General features: G+C 47.1%; 1 protein-coding gene and 1 long non-coding RNA gene across 2 annotated transcripts in view; both read left to right on the forward strand.

Moving 5' to 3' along the window:
- LOC307212810 overlaps nt 1–27,409 on the forward strand; it is a 571,259-nt gene that overhangs the window by 279,064 nt on the left and 264,786 nt on the right. The window lies entirely within an intron of this gene.
- On the forward strand, nt 203–22,408 carry OSR1 (odd-skipped related transcription factor 1). Its single transcript, XM_079971165.1, has 3 exons — nt 203–496; nt 16,206–16,886; nt 21,293–22,408. Exons 2-3 carry the CDS (start codon nt 16,240–16,242, stop codon nt 21,426–21,428), a joined length of 783 nt encoding a protein of 260 aa, XP_079827291.1. The 5' UTR covers nt 203–496; nt 16,206–16,239; the 3' UTR covers nt 21,429–22,408.

Below are 27,409 nucleotides of genomic sequence, written 5' to 3' on the forward strand. Positions count from 1 at the left end.
GCAGCGAGGGATGCCACGGGAGCGAAGGCGGAGCGCGTTGGTTGCTCCGTATCCGGGAGCCGAGCGGCCGAAGTAAGAGTTTCCCAGTTAGAAACTTCCCCCCCCCATTCCAGTGCGCATGCCCAGGGGTGGGGAAGGCGAGGGGGGGGCGGGGGAGAGGGGGTTGAAATAAGGAGGCGGCCGAGGGAAGGGATCCGCTCAGTCGGCGTTCGCCTTGCTCCAAGGCGCTTTTGCCTGCAGCCCTTCCAAGCCAGCCGAAAGAAAGAGCGCGGCGCAGAGAGGCTCTCCGCTACCTGGTGCGCTCCTCCGCTCGCTCGCCCGCCCGCCTCTCCGCCCCTTCCACCGGATCTGCCGCGGGCCAGCGGGAGAGCAGGCGAGCCGAGGGCCTGGCCCGGCGCGGGCAGCACCACTTTGCCCAACTTTGAAGCTGTGCAGTTTCGCCCACGGAGGATCTTGAACCATCTGCCGGCGGTGGAGCGGCGGAGATCGGGATTAGGTAAATATTTAGATTTGCCTGGCACTTCCACCCCCCCCCCAAAAAAAACCCCTCTTCTCTGGCTGGGTGTCCCGTGCCCCTCATTCTCCGGTCGCTTCACAAGATTCAGGTCCTGTTGTGAAGTTCGCGGAGTTCAGTTAGGCCGTCTGGTTCCGCCCCCCAGATAAACTCTTAGCTACCAAGATGCTCGGATCTTCTTGCAGACGCAGAGCACGGTCTGCCTACTTCGGCGCCAGCTGCTAAGCGGTCCGACTAAGGCAGGCGTCCCAGCAGTTAGCAGCCCACCCTGCAGTTCCTATGCCCCTTCTCCCCCTTGGCAGAATTGGTCCTCTCTAACCCCACAAGGCTGCAATCCTAAACCTGGCGGGAAGTTAGCCTCGTTGCGTTCAGAGATAGGAGTTTGTTCCTGAACTATCCACGCTTCTAGGGCGAACTGGGCAATAAAAGTCCCACGGGGAGACGGATGTCACCAGGATGCCATCCTAAACATGTGGATTAAGTGCAAGCGAGTTCCGCCTAGGCGATCGGGCTTGTTATCCGAGTTAGGCGCTCAGACAAGGGCCACGAGGCGATCCGAGCCCTCGTCCTCATCCTAAACGCGCGATATTATCAGAAGTTCCTCCCGTTGGTTCCAGGAGGAACTTATGTCTGCTGAGCTTGGCATACTTTTTGTTTTTTTAAGACCCCGATCCTTAACGTGTTTCCTCAGAAGGCAGGTCGGGAATTCGTCCTTCCAGATCTGTTTCTAGGATCGCAGTGCCAATGCGCTTATGGGTCGGGCTGCTGATTTTACTAAACCCTGGCAGTTCCACGCGCACCAGAGACCTGTATGTTTTTGCTACCAAGCGTAGTTATGCGTGGGTGGGTACGATTTTGTGTGTGTGTTTGCGCGATCACTCGCTCGCGCCTGCTATTCATAGCCCACTGAGGACTATAGCAAAACAACAACAACAAACCATCGTCTTTGGGCGTGATATGGAATGTACCTACTTGCCTGCGCATAGGTGGAGGGGGAAACGGTTGGGTCCTAAGCAGATAGCATATTTGGAAACGAGTTCAGCCGAAATCAAGGGGGCATACTTCCAAAAGGAATTTAGGACTGGTGTATATATGTGAGAGTACACAGAGATTTCTGAGCCGTTCGATAGTACAAGGGGGAATTTCTATATCCTTCGCTTTGCTTGCTATGTAAACCACAGCCACAACTCGTTGGCATTGCTGTAATTTGGGGCGATGTCTTTGCAGCAGGTATGTAGTCTCACCCTGGGCATATTTAACTGGGAAGTGTTGAGTCTTTCGGAGAATGTGCACAGGGTTGCACCCTTACTTGAAAATTCTCCACCAGATCACCTTAAAGTAGGTTCTCGTGGAGTTGCGATTTCAGAATCGCGCTCGATCCCCGCCAATTTCAGCGGAGTTTCCTTCCCAGCAAGGCTCCCTTGAAAGGGCGTGCAAGGCTGAACTTTTAAATGCAATGGCGGATCTCGCAATCGACTGGACAAATGCGTGTGTAAATTTCAGGGGTATAGCAAAGCAAGACGTTTCGGTTTCACTGGGTTCTCTTCTGCTCCATCTCAGATCAGGTCTGTCTCTGTATTAGTATTGCTCTGTGGGCCTGTCTCTTACACCTTACCTGCTTTGAAAACTTCGTAACCTTCCCGTTTTAAAGGCTTTTCATCCTAACCCACTTGAAGGGAAAGAGACTCCCATTCATTTCGAATGCAGCTCTCTTTCTTTCCAGTTTATTTAACCAGTAGCGAATCGTAAACGGATAGAAACTTCGGGTGTTGCTCTCCTTGCCACGCAAGAGATGGCTGTCCGTGTTATTCACCCGGGGTCGCCAGGCCTGCAGGAGTTTTTCAGCAGCTCTTCGGGTTTACGTGTTTTTCATATCCGTTTTCACTGCGAGATTTAGGAGAGCCGATCTAATCCGAAATACTCTGTGTTGTGAATATCAACTGGTTAAATAAACAGAAGTACTTCGAGCGAACTGGCTGATTTAAATCGACCCACAGACAGATCTCTCTTTGCGCAACGTTGGCACCGAAAGCGCCCGTCTATGTCTGTCTGCATGTTGAAAGAGGTGCAGGGGTTTTTGTTTTGTTTTGGAGGGGGAAGTAGCTTCCTTTGTAAGAATAATTCAGTCTCTTTTCAGAATTAGTGTGTAAATAATGTGTTTGGGGCTGGGGGAGACAGGCAGAAGTAGTAGATGTCCGAAAACTGTATAGATTCGTTTCCATCTCGATGACCTGAAATGATTATTTCGAGTCCGCGGGATCCACTTCCAGTGGCGCTCAGCTTCCAAGTAATGTGATCGAGGGAGGGAAAGTCAGCATCTTCAGCCTCAGGCATTATCCAGGAACAATGTATATTTTGGATCGAGGAAAGCAAAGACTGTTGAAAGACTTTGGCATTCCTTCTGCTTCCCTGCCCCCAGCCGTTATTTATTTCCTCAATCAGCTGCTATTATTATTATTATTATTATTATTATTATTATTATTTTATCAGTCGCCATTAGCTGTCCTAGAATGCGGTTCCTTATTGCAATTAGCAAAAGCGCCGTCCAGAACGGGATACTTTTTATTTCGTAGGATTTGATTACAGTTTAGCAGACCATCGGGGTTGCGATGCGCGTTTACTCCAGGGTGAATCCCGTTTAATATCGATGGGGCTTCTCTCTGAGTAAACATGAGCAATCCACAGTGCGTTATATTCCTCCAATGGAAGTTGCTGCAAAGTCATGTGGTTTAGGTCAGGGGTTGTGGTGGTGATGGGGGGGAGGGGGAGAGAATTCCCATGCATGACATCAGCAGCCCGATCCTAACCACGTTTACTCAGAAGTAAATGCAGCTGTGTTTAGGATGGCAGCCTCTAATTCCCGGTCTTCCTTCTCATTCCCCAAACCAGATTCCCCAACGTGGTAATGCTACTGGCACAGTAACTTAGGACTGACTTGCGCTTTTTTTTATTTGTCTTGTAAGCTATGCACTGCGCGCAAACAGATTATGGGATGTTGAAGAGAGGGACAGAGGTAGATCCCGCGGAGTAAAAATGACGGTCATAATTATTATCTATAGAGCCCCATCCCCTCAACAGAGTAACCAAGCAAAATCAGCCACCAAACCAAGAACTGTCCCCTCAAAAAATGGCCTCTCGTTTTCTGTCCTGCATCCCCATTCACACAAGCGGGCGAAACAGAGGGAGAGAGGCACTTTTTAGCGTCAGGTGAGAAGACCCCTCTTGCCTCCAAGGACACCGCCGCTTAATATGTGGATTCAAAAGTCCCTTGGCATCAGTCTGGTTATGCTGCTTCGGTCAGTAGTATCTTGAAGGCCTACTAAACGCGCAGGCTGACATTTTCACCAAGTGACGCTGGCACCTCCAATTTCTATGGACATCTGTATAGAACTACGTCCCATAAATCTAGCTTCGCCTTGCCTGCAAAGCCTTAGGCTCGAGCTGTTTATTTAATTTGGATTTCCAGAATTTGGGGACATCAGATGAAAAGCAGTTTGTTTGCTCTTTTGCTTTCCTCTCTCCATTAACCACAAGGATACCTTTTAAGATTTTAGCGCCCCATTATTTCCTCTGTGTAGGAGGGAGTCTCTCTCTCTCTCTCTCTCTCTCTCTCTCTCTCTGTGTGTGTGTGTGTGAGAGAGAGAGAGAGAGAGAGAGAGAGAGACCAATGTCCCAGAATTGTTTTGCAGCTCATAACTACCGCCGCTTGACAGTAGGAGCGATTTCAAACGGCTGTTGTGAACACTTGATCCTGGCGATCTGTAGCATTCAAAGCTTAGGTGGGGGGGGGGATGCAAGGAGGGGGGAAGGAGAGGGGAAGGGGTTGATTTCTGGTGTGTGAGCAAACAACTGCGAGGGCGTCCGCGGGGCTTGTCAGCACCGATTGCACGATAAAACGTGATTATTATTATTTTTTAAAAAAGGAAAGCAAGAAATTAACGAAGCCTGTTTAGCTCGACTCCGCCAGGCAAAGGCGCAGAGGCCGCTGGAGTCCTTCCAGCGCTCATTAAGGGACGCAATTAACTCGTTCACGCTCAATTAGAGCCGTACATAACTCCGTTTGAGGAGATCCCGTCGCACCCTTTGCAGAAAGCGGAATGCTCCGCGCGGCTGGAGCCAGGAGAGTCGCCCGCCCGCCGGCCACGCCAATTCCCCTTTCCTGTTTTGTTTCCTCAACACAGGTAGAGGCCACGCTCGATTTCCTCCTGCGCTGCTCGCAGCAATGGAAGGGGAGGCGGGGGAGAGAACGAACGAACGAGCAGTCCCTCCAGCTTCGGGGGTTTAAGAGGAGACGGGTTATTTTCTAGTTCTGGCCGGGTTGCTGTTCCAGGCACCCTGGCTTGGGGAAGGAAATTCGTAGGATCTCCTTCACGTGTTCGTCTGAAACGACTTTTTTATTTTTTTTAATTTAGCGCGGTGAGCGTTTTTCGTAGGTGACATAATAGAAAGGCGCACGACGCACCCCCTGCCCCGAGGATCTTACAAACTGAACGCAAGCGGGCAGGAGGAAATACGAAGGTTTCTCATAACAACCGTGTTGGATAATAAAACGACCCCAATCCTTTACAAAATGAAAAACAAAAATCTTATTTAATAGAGATTGTCCTGTGTTTTGGATGAATGGCGGGTGCTCCCAAGTGTTTGTGCTTGTTTTTTAAATAAGGTTGCAATCATTATTTAAGGCATTGCTATCCTAGACATAGCTACCCAAGACAGATCCCATTAAGATGAACTGCAAGTGGTTATAGGATCGAAGCTTTGGCTCGGCTTCAAGGGCCTAGAGGATCTGGAGCAGGAGGAGCTTTTTATTTTTCGCTTCTTGTGAAACGGTGAAAACAAAACAAAAAACTGAGCATAAATAGATTAACCCCCGCGCGCACCCCCAGACGCAGCACCTGCATAGAGTTCTGTCCACCCCCAACGCGATGAAATCCTATAGCTGAGCTGACCGTGGGCTTTGATCGCGACGCCTGTGGCATTGCGACAGGAGAGGCGAGCGCGAGTTTGGACTGCTTGGATTTTATCATTCGAAAAGCCAGCGACTTAATTTACCTCGGCCATTTCTGCATGTGTAACTAATTGGGGGGGGGGGTGTAAAAGAGCCCAACATGTTATTTATGAGTCGAGTATTTCATCTGCAAATATCCTCTCCCCTCCCCACCGCCGTTGGGGAAAAAAATAGATATGCCAGGCGCGTGGATAATTTAGGCTTAAACTTTAAAAAACAAACTAACCACAAGATGACCATAAAATTAAGGGGAGAGTTTCACTGCAGTCCTGAGACAAGAAGGGCAGCGCGAGGTTTTCGCCCTTGGGGAGAGACTTCCTCGCTGGGGCTTAGAAAAATGCGATTTCCACTACTATTTCCAAAACATAGTGCCTTAGGCTGATATGGATTGGCAGTTCCCAAAGGCCAAAGTCTTCCCGAGGCCTGAACTGATCTCAGTGCGTAAATCAGTTGAGCAGAGTATAGTTGGAGCGGAGGACACCGTGTTGAGATTCCTGCACTGCAGGGGGTTGGACTAGATGACCCCCCGGAACCCCTTCCAGCTCTACAATTCTATATGGATAGAGTGAGTTTGGAAAGGCCTTTCATGGATGTCGGCGGAACTTACCGCCACTTGAACTCCCAGCCACCTTGAAACCCTCTTTCCGCTAGGCTTTCCTTCTTTGACAAGACCTCTTGGTTTCAAGAGACAGTTTGCTTTGAAAGTCAGCGAGCTTATTGCCTCCAACGAGTAACACTCCATTGCCTGTTGCAGTCTATCTTATCTTAACTCATAAAGGATGTTACTGGCGCCTTGCGATGCTAGCGAAGAAGTAACTCCTTTTGAATTCAGCGGGACTTACTCCCAGGTAAGTGGAGTTAGGATGGACAGCCTTTAAGATGCAAACCTCGGGCCTGATTTTGAACGCCTCTTGATAGGACGGTAAGGCTGCAATGCTATGGCTGAACACAACTTCGGAGTCAGCATGCATCATAAGATCGGAGTTGCACGGGAGTAGCGCACTAAGTAAGAACCGTGGCCTGGCAGGGCACAGATAGAGCAGTATGTCGGTGGTGAAGACCGCTTCGGACCCCTCCTCCTCATTATTATTATTATTATTATTATTATTTATTATATTCTAATCCAATTGCTCCTGAAGCCGGCCCTACAGTGCCATAAAAATGCCTATGTCTGTCCCTTCTTTTTAAAGAACATTTGCCATCTTTTTTCTGTTTGCTGAAGCCTAAAATTAAGTCCCAGGCAAGCAACGTTCCAGGCAGGTGTTACTTCTCATCAGCTGCAAACCGTATGGAGACTCCAGCGCAGCCAATCTGGGTGAGAGTTAGCTCCCACCTGCCTCAGGCAGAACACCTCTGCTAGCTGCGGAGGGTGGAAATTGTAGCCCAAAGCAACAAAGTTACAGCAAAAAGGGTGGCAGGGGTGAAGAAACAAAGCTGCCAGGCTTGCTTGCTCAGCTCCCAACCCCACAGGAGGAGAGAAGGTATCTATGTCGCGCCTCCCGTGTGAGGACTAGGGCACTGAAAGAGAGATGGCCTCTCGTCTCTCAAATACAGGCAGTTACAGATCAAAGTGACGCCAATGGTCAAATGCATCGCAATTACATTTTCATGAAATAAATGGGATCGCTCAGTCGGTAGAGCATGAGACTCTCAATCTTGGGTCGAGGGTTCGAGCCCCACCTTGGGCAAAATAGTCCTGCATTTCAGGGGGGTTGGGCTAGATGACCCTTAGGGATCTATTCCGACCCTACGATTCTGTGAAGCAGTTTCCAGTCGTTCGAGTGCGCCTTTGCATCCGTCGGCGCTCTGGAAGGGGAAAGAGGGTTATGTATTACGGAGTAAAAGGGGCATCCTTCTGCACCAGCGTTCTTCTCAATTCCCCCCTCCCAAACATCGTCGCAATTTTTATTTTTATTTTAAAGCCGGAAAGTGACTTTATTTACAAAAAAGAGCTCCCCTAAAACAGCCCCCCCCCTTGTTAAGATACACCAGGGATGTTCCTCCGTTCCTCAAAAGCTTGAGGCGGGCAGAAAGCAACGGCTGAAGGGGGCTTGGGGAGGGGCGAGAAAGGAAACTCTGCCTTTCCACAGGGTTGCAGCGCAGATGTTGCGCAACAGGTTCCACTCGGCCCAAATCCGGGCTAAACTCCGAATGTAGACAAACCTTTCTTTGCCTTGGCGGGCAAAGTTCCATTGGAAGCGAAGGGATTTGGTTGCTATTGCGAGGATCAAGATGCGGGTGGACTTACAGCCCGAATTTACAGGGTAAGATTTGCACCCCTCCTTCTCTGTAGATTCCAGTGGGCTTCCTTTCGCATCCCGGTGGTGACACCCGTTTGGAAGCAAGTCCTTTGAGACAAAGCCTGCGTGGATCTGGCTTGGTTTGCAACCTGTTATATACCTATTGGGGTGGGTGTGTTTTAATAACTAAATTAAATTCAAAGGACTTACTTCCAAGTAACCCTGCTTAGGGTCCCAGCTGGAATTGGGTTGTAAGGAGAAACTCAGGCCGGTGGTCAACAAAGGAGCAAACTCCTAGAGGCCGAGGGGTTTTTGGCCTCCCCAATAAAATATTCGAGGGATATCTCCCCCACCCCAAGCTGATGGGCATTGCTATTCAAATGTGCACTGCATCATGCGATCGATTATGCGGGGCGGGGCTTACCTGGGCCCCCCAATGTTTTATTCGTTGGCCCCCCTGGGGGTCAACTGAGTCTTCATTAATTTCAGAGGGTCTGCTCTGAGTAAGGCTTGGTAGAATGCAACACTTCGGACGGCAGGCTTCGGTTTCAGTCCTATAACCGCTGCGTAGCGGGGGGGAGGGGGTGGCAGGGGGCAGCTGCCTCCTCAGATCAAGTAAAACAACAGAAATAACTAACTGACCAATCACGTGGGTCCTTCCCCCCCCCCCAAAAAAAAAAAATCCTGGCTACGCCCATGCCTGGGAATAAGCCTCATTGAACTCAAGGGGCCTCCTTAATTTTGAGCAGATACGTCTGGGATGGTGATGTTAGACCCACTTACCGGAGAGCAAACGGGACTATCGATTCTGAGTGAGCATGCATAGGTTGGATTGCGCTGCGGAACTCCGATCCTAAGCACGCTTATCTAGCAAGGTTGTAGGTGGGGGGAGCTCACGTCTAGCACTTCAGTCCGAAACTGGTCGGAAGCGATCCCACACTGAAAGCGATAGGACGGAAGGATTTCTCGGAGTAAATCAGCGCTGGGATCAAACTGTAAACATGTTTAGGATGGAGCCAATGGGTTTGTCGGTCCAGGGAAGTTTGACCATTGACTTTCGCCTGCGTTGAAATCAATGGGGCCCGTCTTCCCCTTTGGAAGGGGACTCTAGTCAGAAAAGAAGATGATGTCTTAAGCTCAGTTGAGTTGCCTAAGCCTTGGCGCATGCAAGGCTTTTAGCTGATTTTGGGCACGGGCCTATACGACAGGTTACCTAGGAAGTATGTTTCGCTTGAGTCCAGGGGAGCTTGTTCCCATGGGCCTAGCGGGGGGGGGGGAGCAGGGAGGGGCAACTGCCCCCCCATAAATAAAAATACTTAACTAACTGAAGTTCTGCCCGCCTAAGATAAATCCTGGCTACGCCCATGCTTGCCCTCCAAGCAAAGCGCCGCAGATGGGACTGCGCGACTTCAGAGTCGGTGTACTATTCCGGAGTAAGTTTCGTTGTGTCCAAAAGGGCTTACTTGCTGCTTCCAGGCGTGTTTGAGGTTGCAGTCTCAGTCGTGTGTGTGTGTGTGTGTGTAGCAGGGAAGGTTTTATTTTTGGTTAGCCTACTGCGCATTTATTTGTTTCACAAAACCTACATACTGCTTGATTGAAAACAACCAACCAACCCCCAAAGCTGTTGGTCCCCGAGTAGCTGCTTCAATTTACCCAGCGAGACGTGCCTCCTGAATTTTTTATTATTTTATTTTTAAAAGAAAGAAATATTATTTTAAACGGGACTCTGTTTATTGCCACCGAGGGCAGAGGAAAGGTGGTTGAGAACTCCCAGACTCTTCTCATTTAGGGGAAGAAGGGGGGGGGGAGCCGATAAAGATCTGTTGACATGAAGCAGAATTGAAAGGTGGAGGTGACACCGAAATAAAAGGATCAACCGGCTCTGCGGTGGGGAGGAAAGTAGAGCGCAAGGGGGGGGGTGAGTGTCACTGCAGACCTCCAGAGAATCGTTGGCTTTGATGTCCTAAAAGGGTCCCGCCACTCGCTTATTCCCCCCCCCCAAGTTACTCGTCCCCTTCTCTGTCTCTTTCCTCGGTTGTAACAGAGGAAAAGTGTAACTTACAGATCTGGACCAAGGCCAGCAAACTTGTAACAGCCTGAATCCTCTCTCTTTCTCTCTCTCCGCTCCCCTTTGTTTTTAAGCTAAACTGCTTCTAGCGACCAAAATCATTAGCACAATGGATGCTATTATGAATCACGATGTTTCTTTTCTCCCCTCTTCCTTTCAGGAGAACCGGTGAAAGGCCGCTTCTTATGCGATTGGTGTGACTTAAAACTTTGAAAGTTATCTCCCTCTCCACTCTTTCTCTCTCTCTTACACACACACACACACACACACACACACACACACACTTGCCCCAGCGCGACATTCTCTTACAGGGCTAGATTTACGAGTAACAGATCCATCCGGTTAAACCACAGTCCTTGGATTTAAAACGATTAAAAAAAATAAATTCAGTTCTGAAAACTGAAGGGTGCATGCTTAAGCACGTTGACAGTTAATAATAATAATAATAATAATAATAATATGCTGGGAAATCCGTACCTTCAACACACACACATACGGAAGCAAGGCAACTGTTTTTAGTGGAGCGCATAGTCCTAGGATTGGAGCCTTAATTCTTAGTAAAAGCATCAGGATGAATACACGCGTTTAAATAAAATACAAGGACTTTACTGGGCTGTGAATCGGATTGTAAATATTTACACATGGCAAGACTTAAAGTACATGGGGATATGCCGTAGCAGAGATTTCTCTCCACCTTCCGAATTAAATTGCATTCCATAAATCGCCCACCACCAAGCCTTCAAAATAAGCCTGTAAACCAATATACTGAGGCACGATTTCCGATCGCAGTGAATCTTCCCATTGGATCCTGCACGGATTCACATGCTCAGGAGGAGGAACGCGAACGGGTCCAACGTGTTCGTTCCTTGAAGAATATGCCATTTCTGACGCTAAAAGCACTTGTTCAGAAGTGTCCTATTGATTTCACGGGACATGGTACTTCCTTGGAAACGGTGTTTAGGAAATCTGCTTTTATCGTCTCGTCTGAAAAGAAACGAGATCCATCCCCGTGTCAGCTGCCAAGCTCTATTTCAAAAGTGGCCTAAACATAAGGAGTTTGATCAATATCTTTTGGTAATAAGCGGCTGTGGATGCGAATAATTATTTTTTTAAAAATGGAGGGGGACACCTTTTAAAAAACACAGCACCCTGGTCCTTAAACAGTTAAATTTAACTGAGGGGTGGGGGGAGGTTGCAGCGTGTGTGTTTTAATCGACCGGTATACCAAATTTATCCAATTAGAAAAGGCAAATCTTGGCCAAATGTCACACTCGTTTATTCTGGGTCAGTGCGATGGAATTTCTGTAGACTTTCCTTTTTCCTTCTCCCTCCCCCCCGCCCCGCCTTTTCTTAAGGCTGATTTATGTAAAGTGGTGTGAAAGGTGGACTCGGGGCACATCTTTGGTGAGAAGATCCGTGAACAGCAGAACCGCCAGACAAACAGCGCGTCGCCCTTTAATCCTCTCGGCTTCGCGTCTGATCCATCCCATCTCAGCTGCTCGTGAACAATCCCTGCGCTTTCGCTTCGTTCCTTTTTTGCAGCAGTTTGGTGCGCGCGCGCTTTTGTTTTGCTGTAGCTTTGTGTGTGTGTGTGTAGGGAGCAAACTTAAAAGGCAAACTTAGCAACAATATGTTTAGATCGAGAGGCTTCAAAATCCCCCCTCCACATTTCTTTTATTTTGTTTGGGAAGAGCTTTCCAAGCACCCGTGGCAGAGCATGGGCGTGACGTCACGGGGCAAGGCTACGCGTCACCGTTACGTCAAATGCAAACTATAAAAGGAACTCGTTGAGCGCTGAGCAGAGGCAAATGCTCTCTCTGGTTGCAACTTTGCGCTGCGTCGTGGGTACGCCCAGCGCGGTCCCCAGCATGTTTACTCAGAAGTAAAAGGCCCCAGCTTTGCAGCAGCCGTTAATCTGCTGCGGGCTCAGAATAAGTAGCCAGGTCTAAACCCGAACATGTGCAACGATCGTAAATAAGAACCAAGCCCCATGTAAATGCAATTATAACATATTTTGGGGGCTGTTTTATTTCCCCAAGCATGGAAAGTACAGGCACTCCCTCACAATTATCGCCGAAATGCGTTTTCGGCTGCAGCCTTAATGCATGTTTTAAATCTCGCAGAAATCTGCAGGACTTTGGTAGGGGTTGATTTTTTCTGGATCAGGCTCCAGATCTTTAAGCATCTGAACTCCGGCATAACTGGTTAAAGGACAGCTTGCCGAGGCCGTCAGCGACCTTTGCAAACCTAACCATTCCGCCGCACGGAGGACGCTTCTGAGGAGCTAGTTGACTGATGGAAATCGAAATCAACTTCTCGCTTTGAAAGCGAAGGGCAGCGTTCTGTCCTGCGAGTGCAATTCTGACCCCAGTCCCCGAATCTACCCAAGTCTTTTGCCCCTATCCTAAAACACGCTTCTGGCTTCAATCGGAGGGCCGAGGGCGCCTATTGAATTGCAGCCCGCAGGTATGTGTGTGTCAATCACATCCGTGACCATTGGGCCCTGGATTTCAACGTGCATAAAAAGTCCGATCGTTTGCAGGTTTTATTTCGTATTTTAGACAGTCATTCTCCTTCATCCCCCATCCATCTCCTTCTGCTGGAGAAAGGAGACTGAAAAGTACAGCCTTGGCTTAAAACTCCTGCTTCCCCCAGAATTGACAGAAACACACTCTAGCTTTTATAGCTGATCCGAAATCAGGGGTGCCAACCTGAGTAAAAAAAAAAATTGGGGGCAGGGATAGGTAAGTCCTGCCCGAACAATAGATCGTAAGATGTGGTACACGCACCCCATTTGAAAAGCAATGCCCATCAACTTTGGGGGGCGGCCCCCTCACATATTTTATTGGGGGGAGGCGAAGGGACCTCGCTTCTGCCCCCCTAACAAAAGTCTGCCCCCCTCAAGAAAATCCTGGCTACGCCCATGACCTTAGCCCCGGGGAGTTGACTCCTATGTCTCAAAGACAAGGGCGCACGGGTCGTTCTGCTCGCTTTGTGCACGCAGCTCGATCTCTAGGGCCGTCCAACAGCCTAGGAAACTCCTCTAAATTTCCTCTCGCTCTGGTCTAAGGCGACAGCTCTTATTTTACTATTGCTATCAACTGCCATCCCACCGACACTTAACAGGAGGTAAGGAGGCGCCTATCGAAGTAGCGGCAAGGAGCGCTGACTTCCGCCTGGGCGTGCGTTAGGGTTGCGAGGTCCCATTCCCTGCTTAGACGGCTCCTGTTCACCCCTAAGGAATGGAGTGCATAAGAGCCAACTCCTAGGGGCCATGGGCGTCTTCGCTCCCCCAGTAAAATATTTGAGGGGTCTGCCCCCCAAGTTGATGGGCATTGCCAATCAAATGGAGTGTCCCGCGTGATGTGCAATATTTAATAAAATACTGCGTGGGGGCCCGATAAACCCCGCCCCGATAATCAATCGCATGACGCAACTATTTAAATGGCAATGACCATCAACTTTGGGGAAGGCCGTCCATAGGCGTGGTCAGGGGGGCAGGGGGGCAGCTGCCCCCTAAATCAAGTAAATAAATAAAAAAACTTTACTAACTGAACAACCGCATCACAGATAACTCGGTTCTGCCCCCCCAACACAAAGCCTGCCTCTAAAACAAATCCTGACTATGGCCCAGCCCCCTCAAATATTTTATTGGGGGGTCCGGAGCCCCCTCGGCCCATAGCTGTCAACGTTTCCCTTTTTTAAAAGGGAGATTCCCTTATTCCGAGTAGGTTTCCTCGCAAGAAAAGGGAAAAGTTGACAGCTATGCCTCGGCCCCTAGCAGTTGGCTCCTATGTAATCGATTATAAAAGGGGGGCTTGCCCTCCTTTTATTCAAATTGGCACCCCTGATGGGGTGTGTGGGATTTTTGTCTCGTTTTGTAGCAGTGGACGAGGCGAGGGAAGGAGGGGGCCCCGACGCAGAGCTTTGAAGTCAGCTATGTTAAATCCTTGTACTCTGCTTTCCGAAGCAAATTGGAGGTCAGAGTTGAAGCGGAGCGGGGAGCAGAGGAGAGGGCAGAGAAGCCGCGAGCAAAGCGGGGAATTTCCTGCCTGAGTGAAGGTCCAGGTCGCCAGCAGCGGCACGGACCTCGCGCTGCCTGGTCTCCAAAACCAAACCGGACTCTCACCTTGTTGGGTGGGGCCAAGAGGCGCTGGCGGGTTTGCAGAGCATCTGTTCGGATTGCTTTGCGTCCAAAGGTCCTAGGGCCAATGGAAACACAGCCTGCGTCAAAACAAAATAAAAGAAAAAAAAATTCCTTCCAGTAGCACCTTAAAGACCAACTAAGTTAGTTCTAGAACTAACCTAGAACTAACCTAATAATACCTAGAACTACTGGAAGAAATTTTTTTTCTTTTATTTTGTTTTGACTATGGCAGACCAACACGGCTACCTATCTGTAACCACAGCCTGATGACACAATAAATAAAAAGCAGTTCCATCAACCCCTGGTATGACCAAGAAACAAGGCATTTTTGTGATGTTGCCTCTGTATCGGTGGTGTCCCTTGAGAAGCTGAGTGGCTCTTGTGTTTCGGGGGAAAAATATTTTTTATTAAAGATTTTATTGAATTACAAAAGAACGTGCAATGTCTCTCTCCCTCCCCCCAAAAATCATAGAGTCTCTTAGTTACATTCAGTGTAAGACTCGGCTCCTGTTAAATTACACAAGAGGAAGCTAATTTTGGTGGCTAAAGAGTAGCAGAAGTTCTACCATCAAGAAATCAGGGGCACAGCTATCCATCCCAACTTCCAGAAGGGGCGTTTCTTTCTATATGTAAGCTAGAAACTCCTGCCAATTATTACTGTGGCAAAAACATTTGGGGACACCAGTTCTTTGCTTCCCAAATCTCCTGTCTTTCCCTCCCCCTTCCCAATGGATAGCACAGGGTCTGATGCCCATCATGATACATTTAGTAGCAAACAGCAGATTCTTGTGAATTGGAGCCCCAGCTGAGAGTGCCAGTGGTTTCTACAAAAGATCTCATCTTGTTCATTGCCCACTGTTGAGGACTTCTCCGCCGCCTCTCTTAGTTTCTTACTTTCTACTTGGGACAGGAAACATTCTTGCATACATTGTATACTCCTTTAAATAACTCCTTTAAAATACAAATAAGAATACAGTGGTACCTCTGGTTAAAGACTTAATTCGTTCCGGAGGTCTGTTCTTAACCTGAAACTGTTCTTAACCTGAGGTACCACTTTAGTTAATGGGGCCTCCTGCTGCCGCCGTGCCGCTGGTGCGCGATTTCTATTCTCATCCTGTTCTTAACCCGAGGTACTATTTCTGGGTCAGCAGAGTCTGTAACCTGAAGCGTCTGTAACCTGAAGCGTCTGTAACCCAAGGTACCACTGTACATAATGCTTGTATAGCACTTACAAGTGTTCAGAGCACTTCCCATGCATTCATAGAATTCCAAAGTTGGGACCATGAGAGTCATCTTGTCATAGGAACCAACTCCTAGGGGGCCGAGGTCCCTTCCGCCCTCCCAATAAAATATCTGAGGGGGCCTGCCCTCCCAAAGTTGATGGGCATTGCCATTCAAATGGTGTGAGGGTGCCATGTCATAGAATATCAGAACTGTAGAGTTGGAAGAGACCCCAAAGATCATCTAGTTCCTGAAATGCAGGAATATGCATCTGCCCCATACGGGGAACGAACCTGCAACCTTGGCTTTGTCAGCACCTCGCTCTAACCCACTGAACTATCCAGGCACATGATCAATTATGCAGAATAGGGCTTACCTGGGCCTCCCAATATTTTATTCAAGTTGGCACCCCTGCATCTTGTCGAACCCCTTGCAATTCAGAAATCTTTTGCCCAATGTGGGGCTCGAACCCACATGACCCTGAGATTTAGAGTCTCATGCTCTACCAACTATAGGCTGTCTGTCCCACTGGTATCCTTGGAATCCTTACTATTACCCTGTGTTGTTGCAGGTAGGGGTGGGTGGCTGAGTCTGAGAGAGAGGCTTGTCTATGACCCCCTCTGGTGAATTCATGGTAGAGGTGAAATTTGAACAAGTGGCTTTCAGATTCGCAGCTTTATTTGTTCCAGTGTGAGAGCCAGTGTGGTGTAGTGGTTAAGAGCGGTAGACTCGTAATCTGGGGAACCGGGTTCATGTCTCCGCTCCTCCACATGCAGCTGCTGGGTGACCTTGGGCTAGTCACACTTCTCTGAAGTCTCTCAGCTTCACTCACCTCACAGTTTGTTGTGGGGGAAGAAGGGAAAGGAGAATGTTAGCCGCTTTGAGACTCCTTCAGGTAGTGATAAAGCGGGATATCAAATCCAAACTCTTCTTCTTCTGTTCCATCCAGTAATCAGACACGTTTGTGTGTGTGTTTCCCCACTCCCTTCTTTCTCTCTTTCTTACAGGCACTTGCCTTTGCTGCCAGGCTTCTCGGCTATCATGGGTAGCAAGACTTTGCCAGCTCCAGTGCCCATCCACCCCTCCCTCCAGCTCACCAACTATTCCTTCTTGCAAGCTTTCAATGGCCTGCCCGCCGTGCCTTCGGAACATCTGCCCAACCTCTATGGCTTCAGTGCCCTCCACGCCGTTCATCTTCACCAGTGGACCCTGGGCTACCCGGCCATGCATTTGCCTCGTTCGTCCTTTGCCAAAGTGCCCGGCGTGGCCAGCCTGGTGGACGCCAGGTTCCAGCTGCCCGCCTTCCCTCTCTTCCCGCATGTCATCCATCCCAAACACGAAGCTGCCAACATGCCGCTCAAAGCCAAGCCCCGATTTGACTTTGCCAATCTCGCTGTGGCAGCCACTCAGGAGGACCACTCGAAACTGGGACAGATCGATAGCCAAGGCTCCCCTCCAGGCCTTGGCTCCTTGCTCGAGGTGACCAAGCTTTCACCGGAGAAGAAACCCACGCGGGGAAGGTTACCTTCCAAAACCAAGAAGGAATTTGTGTGCAAATTCTGCGGCAGGCACTTCACCAAGTCGTACAACCTTTTGATCCATGAAAGAACCCACACGGACGAAAGGCCGTACACATGTGACATTTGCCACAAGGCCTTCAGAAGACAAGATCACCTGAGGGATCACAGGTAGGCCTGAGCATTTAATGGATCTGTTCTCCTGAAGCCCATCTTAACTGCCAACAATTACAGTGTCACATCTAGTAGCTATACCCGATTATATGTTGTGGATAACTGTTATCACAGACAAATGAGATGGAGCTACTTCAGTAAAGAATGCCCATTACACATTAGGTAACACTTGGATATGCTTAATGGTGACTCTCCATTGTGACTTTAATGCTGCTGTTAATAATAATAATAATAATAATAATAATAATAATAATAATACACTGACCATCTAGCCACTCTGGGCAGCTTCCAACACATACAAAAACATAATAAAACATCAAACATAAAAAACCTTCCCAATACAGGGCTGCCTTCAGGTGCCTTCTAAAAGTTGTGTAGTTCTTTATCTCCTTGATGGGAGGACATTCCACTGCTGAGAAGACCCTCTGCCTGGTTCCTTGTAGCTTCACTTCTCTCAGAGAGGGAACCACCAGAAGGCCCTGGGAGGTGGACCTTAGTTTCTGGGCTGAACGATGGCGGTGGAGATGCTCCTTCAGGTAGAGCTGGGAAATAAAAAAATGTTTCCTAGCTGAATTTCAGCTAAGTAACAGATCTGTAATGTGACGTATTCCATCCTCTACTGCAAGGTTGGGAACTATTTTTCACCTTGAGGGCCACACTCCATTTGGGGCAACCTATCCAGGGCCACATGCCAGCAGGGAATAGTTAGCCAGAACAAGTGTAGATACACACACCTCTCTCTACCTCCCGTCCAGGCAAGCAAGAGTTCAATGATACATTCCAGCCAGGCAAAAAACACTTGGGAGATGAAATGAAGCAAGTGAGAGGTATGACCTGGGAAAAGGGTTCATGGCCTGGAGGACCACAATCAACATCTGCTCTACTATTACACCCTGTTTCCTACTGTCATGCCCAAGCAAGTAATGATCTGTGTGAAGGATCTCATATTCTCTTTCTTATGCAGAAAATGCATTTATTGAGTTTTTTGGGTTTCGTAATTGCATAACATTATTTCACCAAAGTTCACCTGCGTCGGGGTTGTACCATTGATGTTGGCTGGAAGGCTGTTTTCTGAGCAGATGATCAGGGGTTGCATCCACAATCCCCATGGAGAATATCATGGTGGTCAACAAACATCCATTCCTTAAACTCCTCTTCCTGAGGCTCCCCGCCCTGCACAGCTAACGTTTCACTTCCTGGATCAGATCCCAGGTGAGGGAAACCCTGTCAGGGGCAGGAGGAAATGAATGCATTAGGAGAGAATTCATGCCAAAATTATATTTGATGATTGTTTTCCTTCCCAAGTGTGAGCATTGCTGATGCAGGCTGCAGTCCTATGAATCTGGGAGTAAGCCTCATCTAAACTCAATGGAATTTACCTCTGGGCAGACGTGAATCGGATTGGGCTGTTAAATGACAAGCTAGAGCTGATTCACCAGTGGATCATGCAGATAAGCATACCTCACTGATACATGTGGATCTTTTGCACCTGAATACCTGATTGATTGAATGATGTGGAGCAGGGTTAGCCAATGTTGTGTCCTCCTGATGTCATGGACTCCAGCCCCCATCAGCCCCAGCCAGCATTGCCAATGACCAGGAACGATAGAAGCTGAATAGTCCAACAATGTTTTGAGGGTGCCGTATTGGGTATCCCTGCTGTAGAGTGTGGTGGGGGACCGATGGAGATGCTAATGGGTTTGTTAGGTCCTAGGTCCTGATATCTGATGCCTTTAAGTCTTATTTGGTCATCTCCTCTAGTGACTATCACATGACATGCCATGCAATCAGGGTTCTAAACCATGTAAGGAGCCAACATGCATGGAGGGTGGGGTTAGAGCAGGGTCCACAAGCACTACCCTACTGTTTCCCACATGAGATGGTAATCTTAAGAAGGGACAATGGCCTTCCTACATATAGATGTACAGATAACTGCTTATGCAAGGGAAAACCAACAGAAGTTGATAGCAGTGGCAAAGGTCCCTATGAACATAGGAAGGGCTTTGTATGTACCAAGTCAGACCAATGGCCTACCTATCACAGTATATTGCCTACTTTGGTTGGCAGAAGCCCTCTCCACTGCCTCAGATGGAGGTCTCTCCAAGCACACCAACTTAAGATCCTTATAACAGCTGCAGATGTTGAGGGTTGAACCTCAACATTATGTGCTCTTCTATTCTCTTAGAGCCCCAACCCTTTCTATCTACTAATTATACGAGACAAAATGAGTATGCATTTACACTTTTCATGAATAACAAGCTCACTTGTATTCCAAGTCTACCCACAGCCTAAATGAAGCCACGTATTTCAGCTGAAATCCATTTTAGCTCAGTCTTGAGCACATTTTAGTGGAAGCACGTTCCATTCAGTACAATGGGATTTACTGGATTGCGAGTTTAGTCCCATTTAGGATTAAGGAATGAAGGAAGATGCTTAAATACTGATAGACTTAGATAGCTCCTTTGTGGATCAGGGCATTTATTTGTTTAGAACTCTCTGTGATGTATATGCAATGTTCTTTCCCTCTATTTTTGCACAGTGAGAATTTTTTAGGGCAACTCATGGATATTATGTGCATGAAACCCACTGAAGACACAAAACGTTTTAGCAGCCTAATGCCCAGCTAGACTCAGTTCTTGATTAGTAGGACTGCAATCTTAGTCTGCAAATAGTCTTATTTATTCAGATATTATACGTGGGTTTGGCATGCTCATCACTCGTATCAAAGCAGGTAGTGGAGAAAAATAAGCAAAAATCTCATTTATAATAAAATCAGTCCCCACCTGCTACTGATTCCATCACTTCCAGTTATTTATAATAAAAACATGTCTATGCTACCTATATAATCTGATTTCATACTGTTGCGTCTCTCAGCCAAGGAACTATGGACACAGTAGGGACATCAGAGAAAGTCTCAGCTGCAGGAGTGCCCCTGACAACTGAAAAGTCTCGGGGCAGATGGCAACAAGACTTTGTGTATGCTAGTTTCTATGCATAGGTGTACTTTTAGGTTTCTGGGCAAATAGAGTGGGTCTCACCAGAACTGCAGTTTGCCGCAGCCCTGGAAGCAAAATGTAAAATAAGGAACAAGAGGTCTGAGACCCCAGGGTAAAAGGATCAGGCCCTGAGGTCTTTTGACCTTCCCTAATAATACCCCTGATCAGCACCCTAACAAATTATGCTAACTACAGTTCTCTAGAAGAAGCTGTGAGAGTTAAACTGGTTTCAAGCCAGTTTAAATGAGCAGTGTAAATATCTGCCAAGGTACCAACCTAGATTCATGACAAACTCCTCCATGGGACAATCCCTCTGTCCTCTGAAAGGGTCATATCCCCCTAAACATCATATTCATTCTACTTTCAGTGTTTCAGGACTTTCCCAACAATTGTTTACCCCTTCTGTTTTATTGCTGACAATTATTTTGTGCAGGGAAGCATGAGTGAACTTCTGAAGAACTTAAAAAAAAGAAACTGCAACACCCAGTAATAGATCCCATAGGATTGAAGCTCCACTTATTTAATTTATAGACTGCCCTGCTACAGAAGCTCTATAACAATGCATTTAGTTAAGGTGAACTGTAAGTTTACGATGGTTCTCATCTTACACCAGGGGCAGATGCCTGTATGTTTTCTGCTGCGGAGCTAACAGTGGTTTTCAATCCCTTTCTCTCATCACTGCTGCTTTGATCAAATCTGGAGCTCTGTTTTGGGATAAAAAGAAAAGTATTTGGAGATCTGAACACAGATTTCCCATGGTTCATCTCCCTTTATCCAAGGCTAACTGGATATTCCATGTACAAACCAGGGATTTCAACTCAAGGGGCACAAACTAAAATATAGTTATAGATCGTGTGCTTTTTTAGGGTTTAACCAGACATACATTTCCCTGAAAGTAAGCCTCTCTGAACACAACAGGACTTACTTCAGTTAAATATAGGATGTACATCCCAAGTCCATTGAAATCATTGGAAGCCGTGTGCATTTATTGTGTGCTAAATTGCAGCTGAGCGTTTCAGTCCAATTTTCTCCTGTAGGCAAGGGAGCTCTGGTTGTGTTTGATCCCATTCAGTTCAATGGAGAAGATCCTCCAAAAACATCTCCCTTTGAACCTGGAGAACAACTATATATTGATGTGAATGGAAAAACTTCCATGTACTGAAATCTCCATGATATACTGAATTCTCCACGATATACAGAAGCAGACAGGAGGCTCAAAGTGGAATTTCCAGATCCATATGCCCTGCTATTAGATTTTTCTTTGCATATCATTGTTCTCCTTTGAGAACTTTCACCAAAACTTTGACCTTCCACCTGTACATTGTAGCAAGCTAAGACAGAAATGTATGTTGGTCATCTGATCAAATCTAAAATCTCTCTCTCTCTTTCTCTATTTTCTCTCCCCAGATATATCCACTCTAAAGAAAAGCCCTTTAAGTGCCAAGAATGTGGGAAAGGATTTTGCCAATCCAGGACTCTAGCTGTTCACAAGACACTTCACACACAAGTAAAGGAACTTAAACCTTCGAAAATGAAATGCTAAAGCTTCTAGCCCCCATGAACTTCACCCCACACCCGACATTCCGAAATTTAGACCAAATTCTTGACAGAGACGTTGTGGAGCACTGAAAACTATTAATTTTAAATTTGTTAAGAAAAGAAAAACTCAACCCCTCTCCGCATACAAACACAGCCAGCCTTCCCAAAAACCTGGGTGCTTCCGAGTTACACAGAGGAGTGTAAACCTTGCATGACTCTGCTAAACTTTACGTCAAAAGGTGGTGCTCAAGTATTGGAGAGAGGAATTTTCATTGTGTTACGAGGCAAACAACACCCAAAGTAGCTTCCTGAAGTTTTTGCTTTTCTTTAATTTTTAAAATTTTTATCCTTTCTGTATGCTTGTGTGTGACTGTTTAAAAGGCTTATCATTCATCATACTTCCAAAGAGAATATCCAGAAGATGGTTAAGAGAAACCGGCTTCATGTTTTAGGCACTCCTGAGATGAGAAGGAAGATCACTGATAAACTCTGTGTTTGAAAGGAAGCGAATGACCCTCCCATGTAATGGATCTTGCTGTTCCTCTACAGATTTTTAACACCCAAGTCTTCCCATCAGTGGGTTTCCTTCCTGCACACTGTGGCAAACATCCTGGGGTTTCTGTTTGTTTGTTTGTGGTCTAGTGCCTTGGGAGTGGTTTGTAGCTGGTGGATTTATTTAAACAAAGCCAAACACAAAAACACCGAAAGTGGGCAAAAGTTGACAACAATAAATCAAAGTGACTGCTGTGCCCAGTATGGTCTTAGTAGTACTTTCAAGTTATGGATGGGGAGTGAATGGAATTGATGGGGTGGGGTGGGGGGTATTTGACAAATCTCAGCCTGAGAGTTTTATCCCCAGTTGTCTTTCCCACCCTCCTTAGCAGTGTAAATAATAATAATGAGACATTCCAATATGTTTTTGGTTAAAGTTATTGCTATTTGGCACTTTATGCTGATTCTTGATAATGAACATTTATCACTGGATTTATTTGTGTGCGTGCGTGTTTTTTTTTTTAAGTATTAAAATAAATTGGCATTTTACAGGCAAACATGGCTGGGTGACCTTTTCACTCCCTCTGTTAAAAATGCTTTTAGCAAAGCCCGTGATTTCTGTCCAGACCTTACGCAGCTACTATCTGGTATTGTTTTGTAGACACTGAATCTGTTAATGACCTTGGTTTCGAGAATCACAGCTTTAATTTAAATGTGGTCTTAACTTTAACAGATAAAGGCAGCAGTCCTGTACCCATGTCCCAAGTAAGCCCCATGGAACTAAGTGGAACTTACTTCAGAGTAGAAATGTAAAGGTCTGTATTGCAAGTTAACAAACGAAGACTGTGATCCTATGCATACTTGGAGGTGACAGTGAATGCAGGGGACTAAATGCATAGGATTGGGTCCCAACATGCATAGGACTGGGCTGCCAAATCCGTACTGCAGGATTAAGATGGAGCATTATAGTATTGCAATGGGGTGTTGCAATAATTGCAGGTGGGGGGCGGGGGGGGGAGCAAAGCCCCATTCAACTGAACAGATATGCATAAGGCTGCAGTGCAAACCAATTTAATACAGAGGCTTTTGCTTGAACAGACTTAAGAATTTAGCCATGAAGCATTGACCAGTGTAATCCTATGCATGTTTGCCCAGAAGTAAAATCCCAGTATGTTCAAGGGTAAAGGTAAAGGTAAAGGGACCACTGACCGTTAAGTCCAGTTGTGGATAACTCTGGTGTTGCAGCGCTCATCTCACTTTACTGGCCGAGGGAACCAGCATTTGTCCGCAGACAGTTTTTCTGAGTCATGTGGCCAGCATGACTAAGCTGGTTCTGGTGAACCAGAGCAGTGCATGGAAACACCATTTATCTTCTCACTGGAGCAGTACCTATTTATCTACTTGCACTTGATTTGCTTTCAAACTGCTAGTTTGGCAGGAGCAAGGACTGAGCAACGGGAGCTCACCCCGTCGCGGGGATTTGAACTGCCAACCTTCTGATCGGCAAGCCCTAGGCTCAGTGGTCAGGGGTCCTTTACCTTTACAGCTTATACTGGATTGTACTGCTGAGGACCATCCATAAAGCACACAAATCTTTTAAGGACTTGCTTAAGTCTCTTTTGTCCCTTGTCACACTTTGCCTGGTTCTAATATATTAAAATTCAGGTTGTTACAATATCAGTATCTAGGGTTGCCATTCACCCGGAATTTCCTGGATATATCCAGTCGGAAGCAGTGTCCAGGCAGAAATCGCTGAAATGTACGGATTTTCACTGTTTGACATATGGCAACCCTACACAATCACTTCCAGGCATACCAATAATGTATGGATGGTGTTGTTGTTGTGAGGCTGCACTACTTAAAATCCTCAGCAATTCAGAACTATGTTCAATGTGGCTTACTCTCAGGGAAGTGCATGCCTGCAGTGGCAAGCACAGTGCCTGTGCAGGATTGCAGCCCTAAGCTACTTATTTAGAAGTTGTTTCCACAAGGGGACCACAGCTCCATCTGTCCACATCCTCAAAATGTGGATGCTCATTGTAACATCAGATCAAAACACTTCAGAAAGTGGCCTAGACTGTGGACTTTTCCCTCTCTGGCTTCTCCAAGTGTGAAAAATGAGTCTGGATAACACCATCCTGAGAGATAAGGCAGAGGTGGCACCTGGAGTGGGAGAGAGCTGCTTCCTATCAAATTGAAGCCAGAGAGGGGTCGGGCCTGGAGGATGCTCAAATCCCCGTTGTTGTTTGAGCCAGGACCGGCCTACTGTCAGAGTATGCTCAGTAATCACACAGCACATAGCTGGAGTTAACTCTTCATTAGCAAAAACACGATCTCCACAGACATGGCTGAGTGTCAGGCCTAATGAGCACATTATTCCTGATGGTTTTCATAGAATCTTAAGAGTTGAAAGGGACCTAAGAGTCATTTAGTCCAACCCCTGCAATGCAGGAATCTCAGCTAAAGCACCCATGACACATGGCCACCCAACCTCTGCTTGAAAACCTCCAACGAAGGAGAGCCCATAACATCCTGAGGGAGACTGTTTCATTGTCAAACAGCTCTTGGTGTCAGAAGGGTGGTTTTTTTGTATGTTTAGCTGGAACTTACTTTCCTGCAAGGGATGTGGGTGGCGCTGTCGGTTAAACCACAGACCCTAGGACTTGCCGATCAGAAGGTCAGCGGTTCGAATATCCTCCACGGAGTGAGCTCCCATTGCCCGGTCCCTGCTCCTGCCAACCTAGCAGTTCTAAAGCACATCCAACTGCAAGTAGATAAATAGGTACCACTCCGGTGGGAAGGTTCCCCAGAAGCGGCTTAGTCATGCTGGCCACATGACTTAGAAGCTGTACACTGGCTCCCTTGGCCAATAAAGCGAGATGAGCGCCGCAACCCCAGAGTCAGCCACGACTGGACCTAATGGTCAGGGGTCCCTTTACCTTTACTTTCCTGCAACATGAAGCCATTGGTTTGAGTCTTGCCCTCCAGAGCAGGAGAAAACAAACTTGCTCCCTCCTCCATGTGACAGCCCTTCAGATATTTGAGGAAGGCTACCTCCTCTCAGTTTCCTCTTTCCCAGGCTAAACCTACCCAGCTCCTTCAACCGTTCCTCATAAGGCTTGGCTTTTGCGCCACAAAATCAGTTGCCGAGACTGAAAGTCTTCCCACAGCTGTCTAAGTACCCTCTTCTCCAGAGCTTTCCCCAAGCAATCAGAGAGTGTGCCTCCATGAAGCCTGTCACCACTCTGCCCTTTTCAGCCCTCTTCTGGTTCTAGGAAACAAACGGAGAGGGAACTTGCTGCTTGTGTGTGTGTTTGTGGGGTGGGGGGTGGGGGGTGGGTAAACTACACTTCCCATGATTCTTTGTGGAGAAATGTACTTTAAATGTTTAGTGTGCATGCAGCCTCTAGTGAGTGTGCAAAACAAGAAGAAAACACTCCCCATATGCTCTGGACTTCACAAAAACACTAAAACAAACATCAGAAAAAATAGTAAAAATTAGTTAAAATACTAATAAATAATATAAGCACAACAGACAGAGGTTAAAAGCAACTCAGATGATTAAGGAGGTCTTTCTGTGGTCTAGAAAGGACAAGGTAGGCGTATGATGAGGATTCCTAGAGAGAGCTGCATAGATTGCATGGTTTAATCAGCTTTCAGAGAACATTTTACCCCTCATGCAATTACAATCCTGTGGAGGAGAGAGAGTCCCTCCACATGTTCCACACCAAGTAAACATGGATAGAATTGCACTATCAGATTTCCTTTGATCATATACTGACAATTGGATTTTAAAGACAGAACAGCTATTTCATGCTCCCTTCTGTATCTCACAAAGAGTATCTGAATTATTGTTCATCAGACTCCGGAATACTGTTCCTCAAAGAGTTTGTAGCTGATCATTGAATTGCAGCTGATTGTTGAATCGCTACTGTTTTAAATCTGAAAAAAAACCCCAATTAGAATTATTTTCTAAAGAGAATGAAAATCAAAGCAGCTTGCAAATCGTTTTGCAAATGCATGGAAATTTATAACAAATTGATCAGCCATCCACATTTTAATCAATTAATCAACTTATATTCTTTTGAAGCAATTCAAAGAAACACTACTTTGGATCATGGTGTCATGGAGATTCCGTTCTGTTTTAAGCTGCCCATTCATCCTTGGCTGGGGAAGTTCTCAACATTTAACCAAAATGGGATTTCTATCTCTCTCTCTCTCTCTCTCTCTCTCCCCCCCCCCCCCCCGCCTTTTGTTTTTTGAAGGTGAGGATTAGATTTTCAGTGGGATAGCCCAAGAGCACTAATTTATTTGATCAGATTAAAGCTGCATGCTTTTGTGAAACTCTCTGGGGGAACAGATTAGAGTAAACCTTGTTTGCAAATGCTCCAATACACAAACCGAGGGGAGTCACACTGCAGCCGCCTGAATCTTGCTGTTTCTGTTGTTAAATGCTTGTTGCACTTTTCAAAGGAGGTGGTAGAGATTCCGGTACATAATGCTTTACATTTTTTCTTGTTGAAACATCCTGTTGGTGCTTGTACTCTAAATTTCTGAGAATTCTTTTTCTTGTTTACAGACTAACTGTGAAGTACTTTCAGCACCTTCTCATTCTACCAAGTCCACATGGCATTGTTGTAATGTTAATAAGGATTTACCTTTTTCTGCAGAAAATCTGATGTTAAAAAAGGCTATTACCAATGACCCGTTTGAAATATCCCTACGACCCTTTTGAAAAAGCAAACTCCCTGTCTGGGAGCACCACGTGGGTCCGCCTGTTTTCTACTGACTCCACATGTGTAGTAAATGAATACATATTACAAGAACCCCAGAAGTCTCCAGTATTCTACCATAGGCTCAGTAGCTTGGAAAAGTTAACTTCCTTCACTGAAACTCTTGTTGCCTTCTGTGAGGTTCACCTGGGCACAAGGCAGGTGAGGTGGAGCACAGCATGCACCACTCCCAGCAGTGTGACTAGGGGGGTGCAGAAGGGGTTGATAGCCCCAGGCAGCACTGGGCCTGCAGGATGCCTGAGCTGCCATGTCCCTCCCGGTGTGGTGTAGTGGTTAAGAGCAGTGGACTTGTAATCTGGTGAACGGGTTCGCTTCCCTGCTCCTCCACATGCAGCTGCTGGGTGACCTTGGGCCAGTCACACTTCTCTGAAGTCTCTCAGCCTCACTCACCTCACAGAGTGTTTGCTGTGGGGGAGGAAGGGAAAGGAGAATGTTAGCTGCTTTGAGACTCCTGAAGGGGAGTGATAAAGCGGGATATCAAATCCAAACTCTTCTTCTCCTTCTCCCGGGTGTCCACCCAGGAGGGGCATGGAAGCTCGGGCACCCTGCAGGCCCAACGCTGTCCAAGAAAGCAGCGCGAGGGCAGCACAAGGCAGCAGCATTCCTCCCGGGTGCTGGTGGGGCTCGCGGTGCCTCTAGCCACACCCCAACACAGAGTTTGCTGGAATGCAAAAGTGTGAACCCCCTGGCCTCTCCAGAA

The sequence above is a fragment of the Podarcis cretensis genome (genome assembly GCF_951804945.1).
Source record: "Podarcis cretensis genome assembly, chromosome: 3".
In the NCBI taxonomy this organism is placed as follows: domain Eukaryota; kingdom Metazoa; phylum Chordata; class Lepidosauria; order Squamata; family Lacertidae; genus Podarcis; species Podarcis cretensis.

Excerpts from the sequence above, each read along its gene's own strand:
- OSR1 (XM_079971165.1), top strand. The coding sequence starts at position 16,240 with ATGGGTAGCAAGACTTTGCCAGCTCCAGTGCCCATCCACCCCTCCCTC. Across the intron at positions 16,887-21,292 it reads GATCACCTGAGGGATCACAG|ATATATCCACTCTAAAGAAA; the intron begins GTAGGCCTGAGC and ends TTCTCTCCCCAG.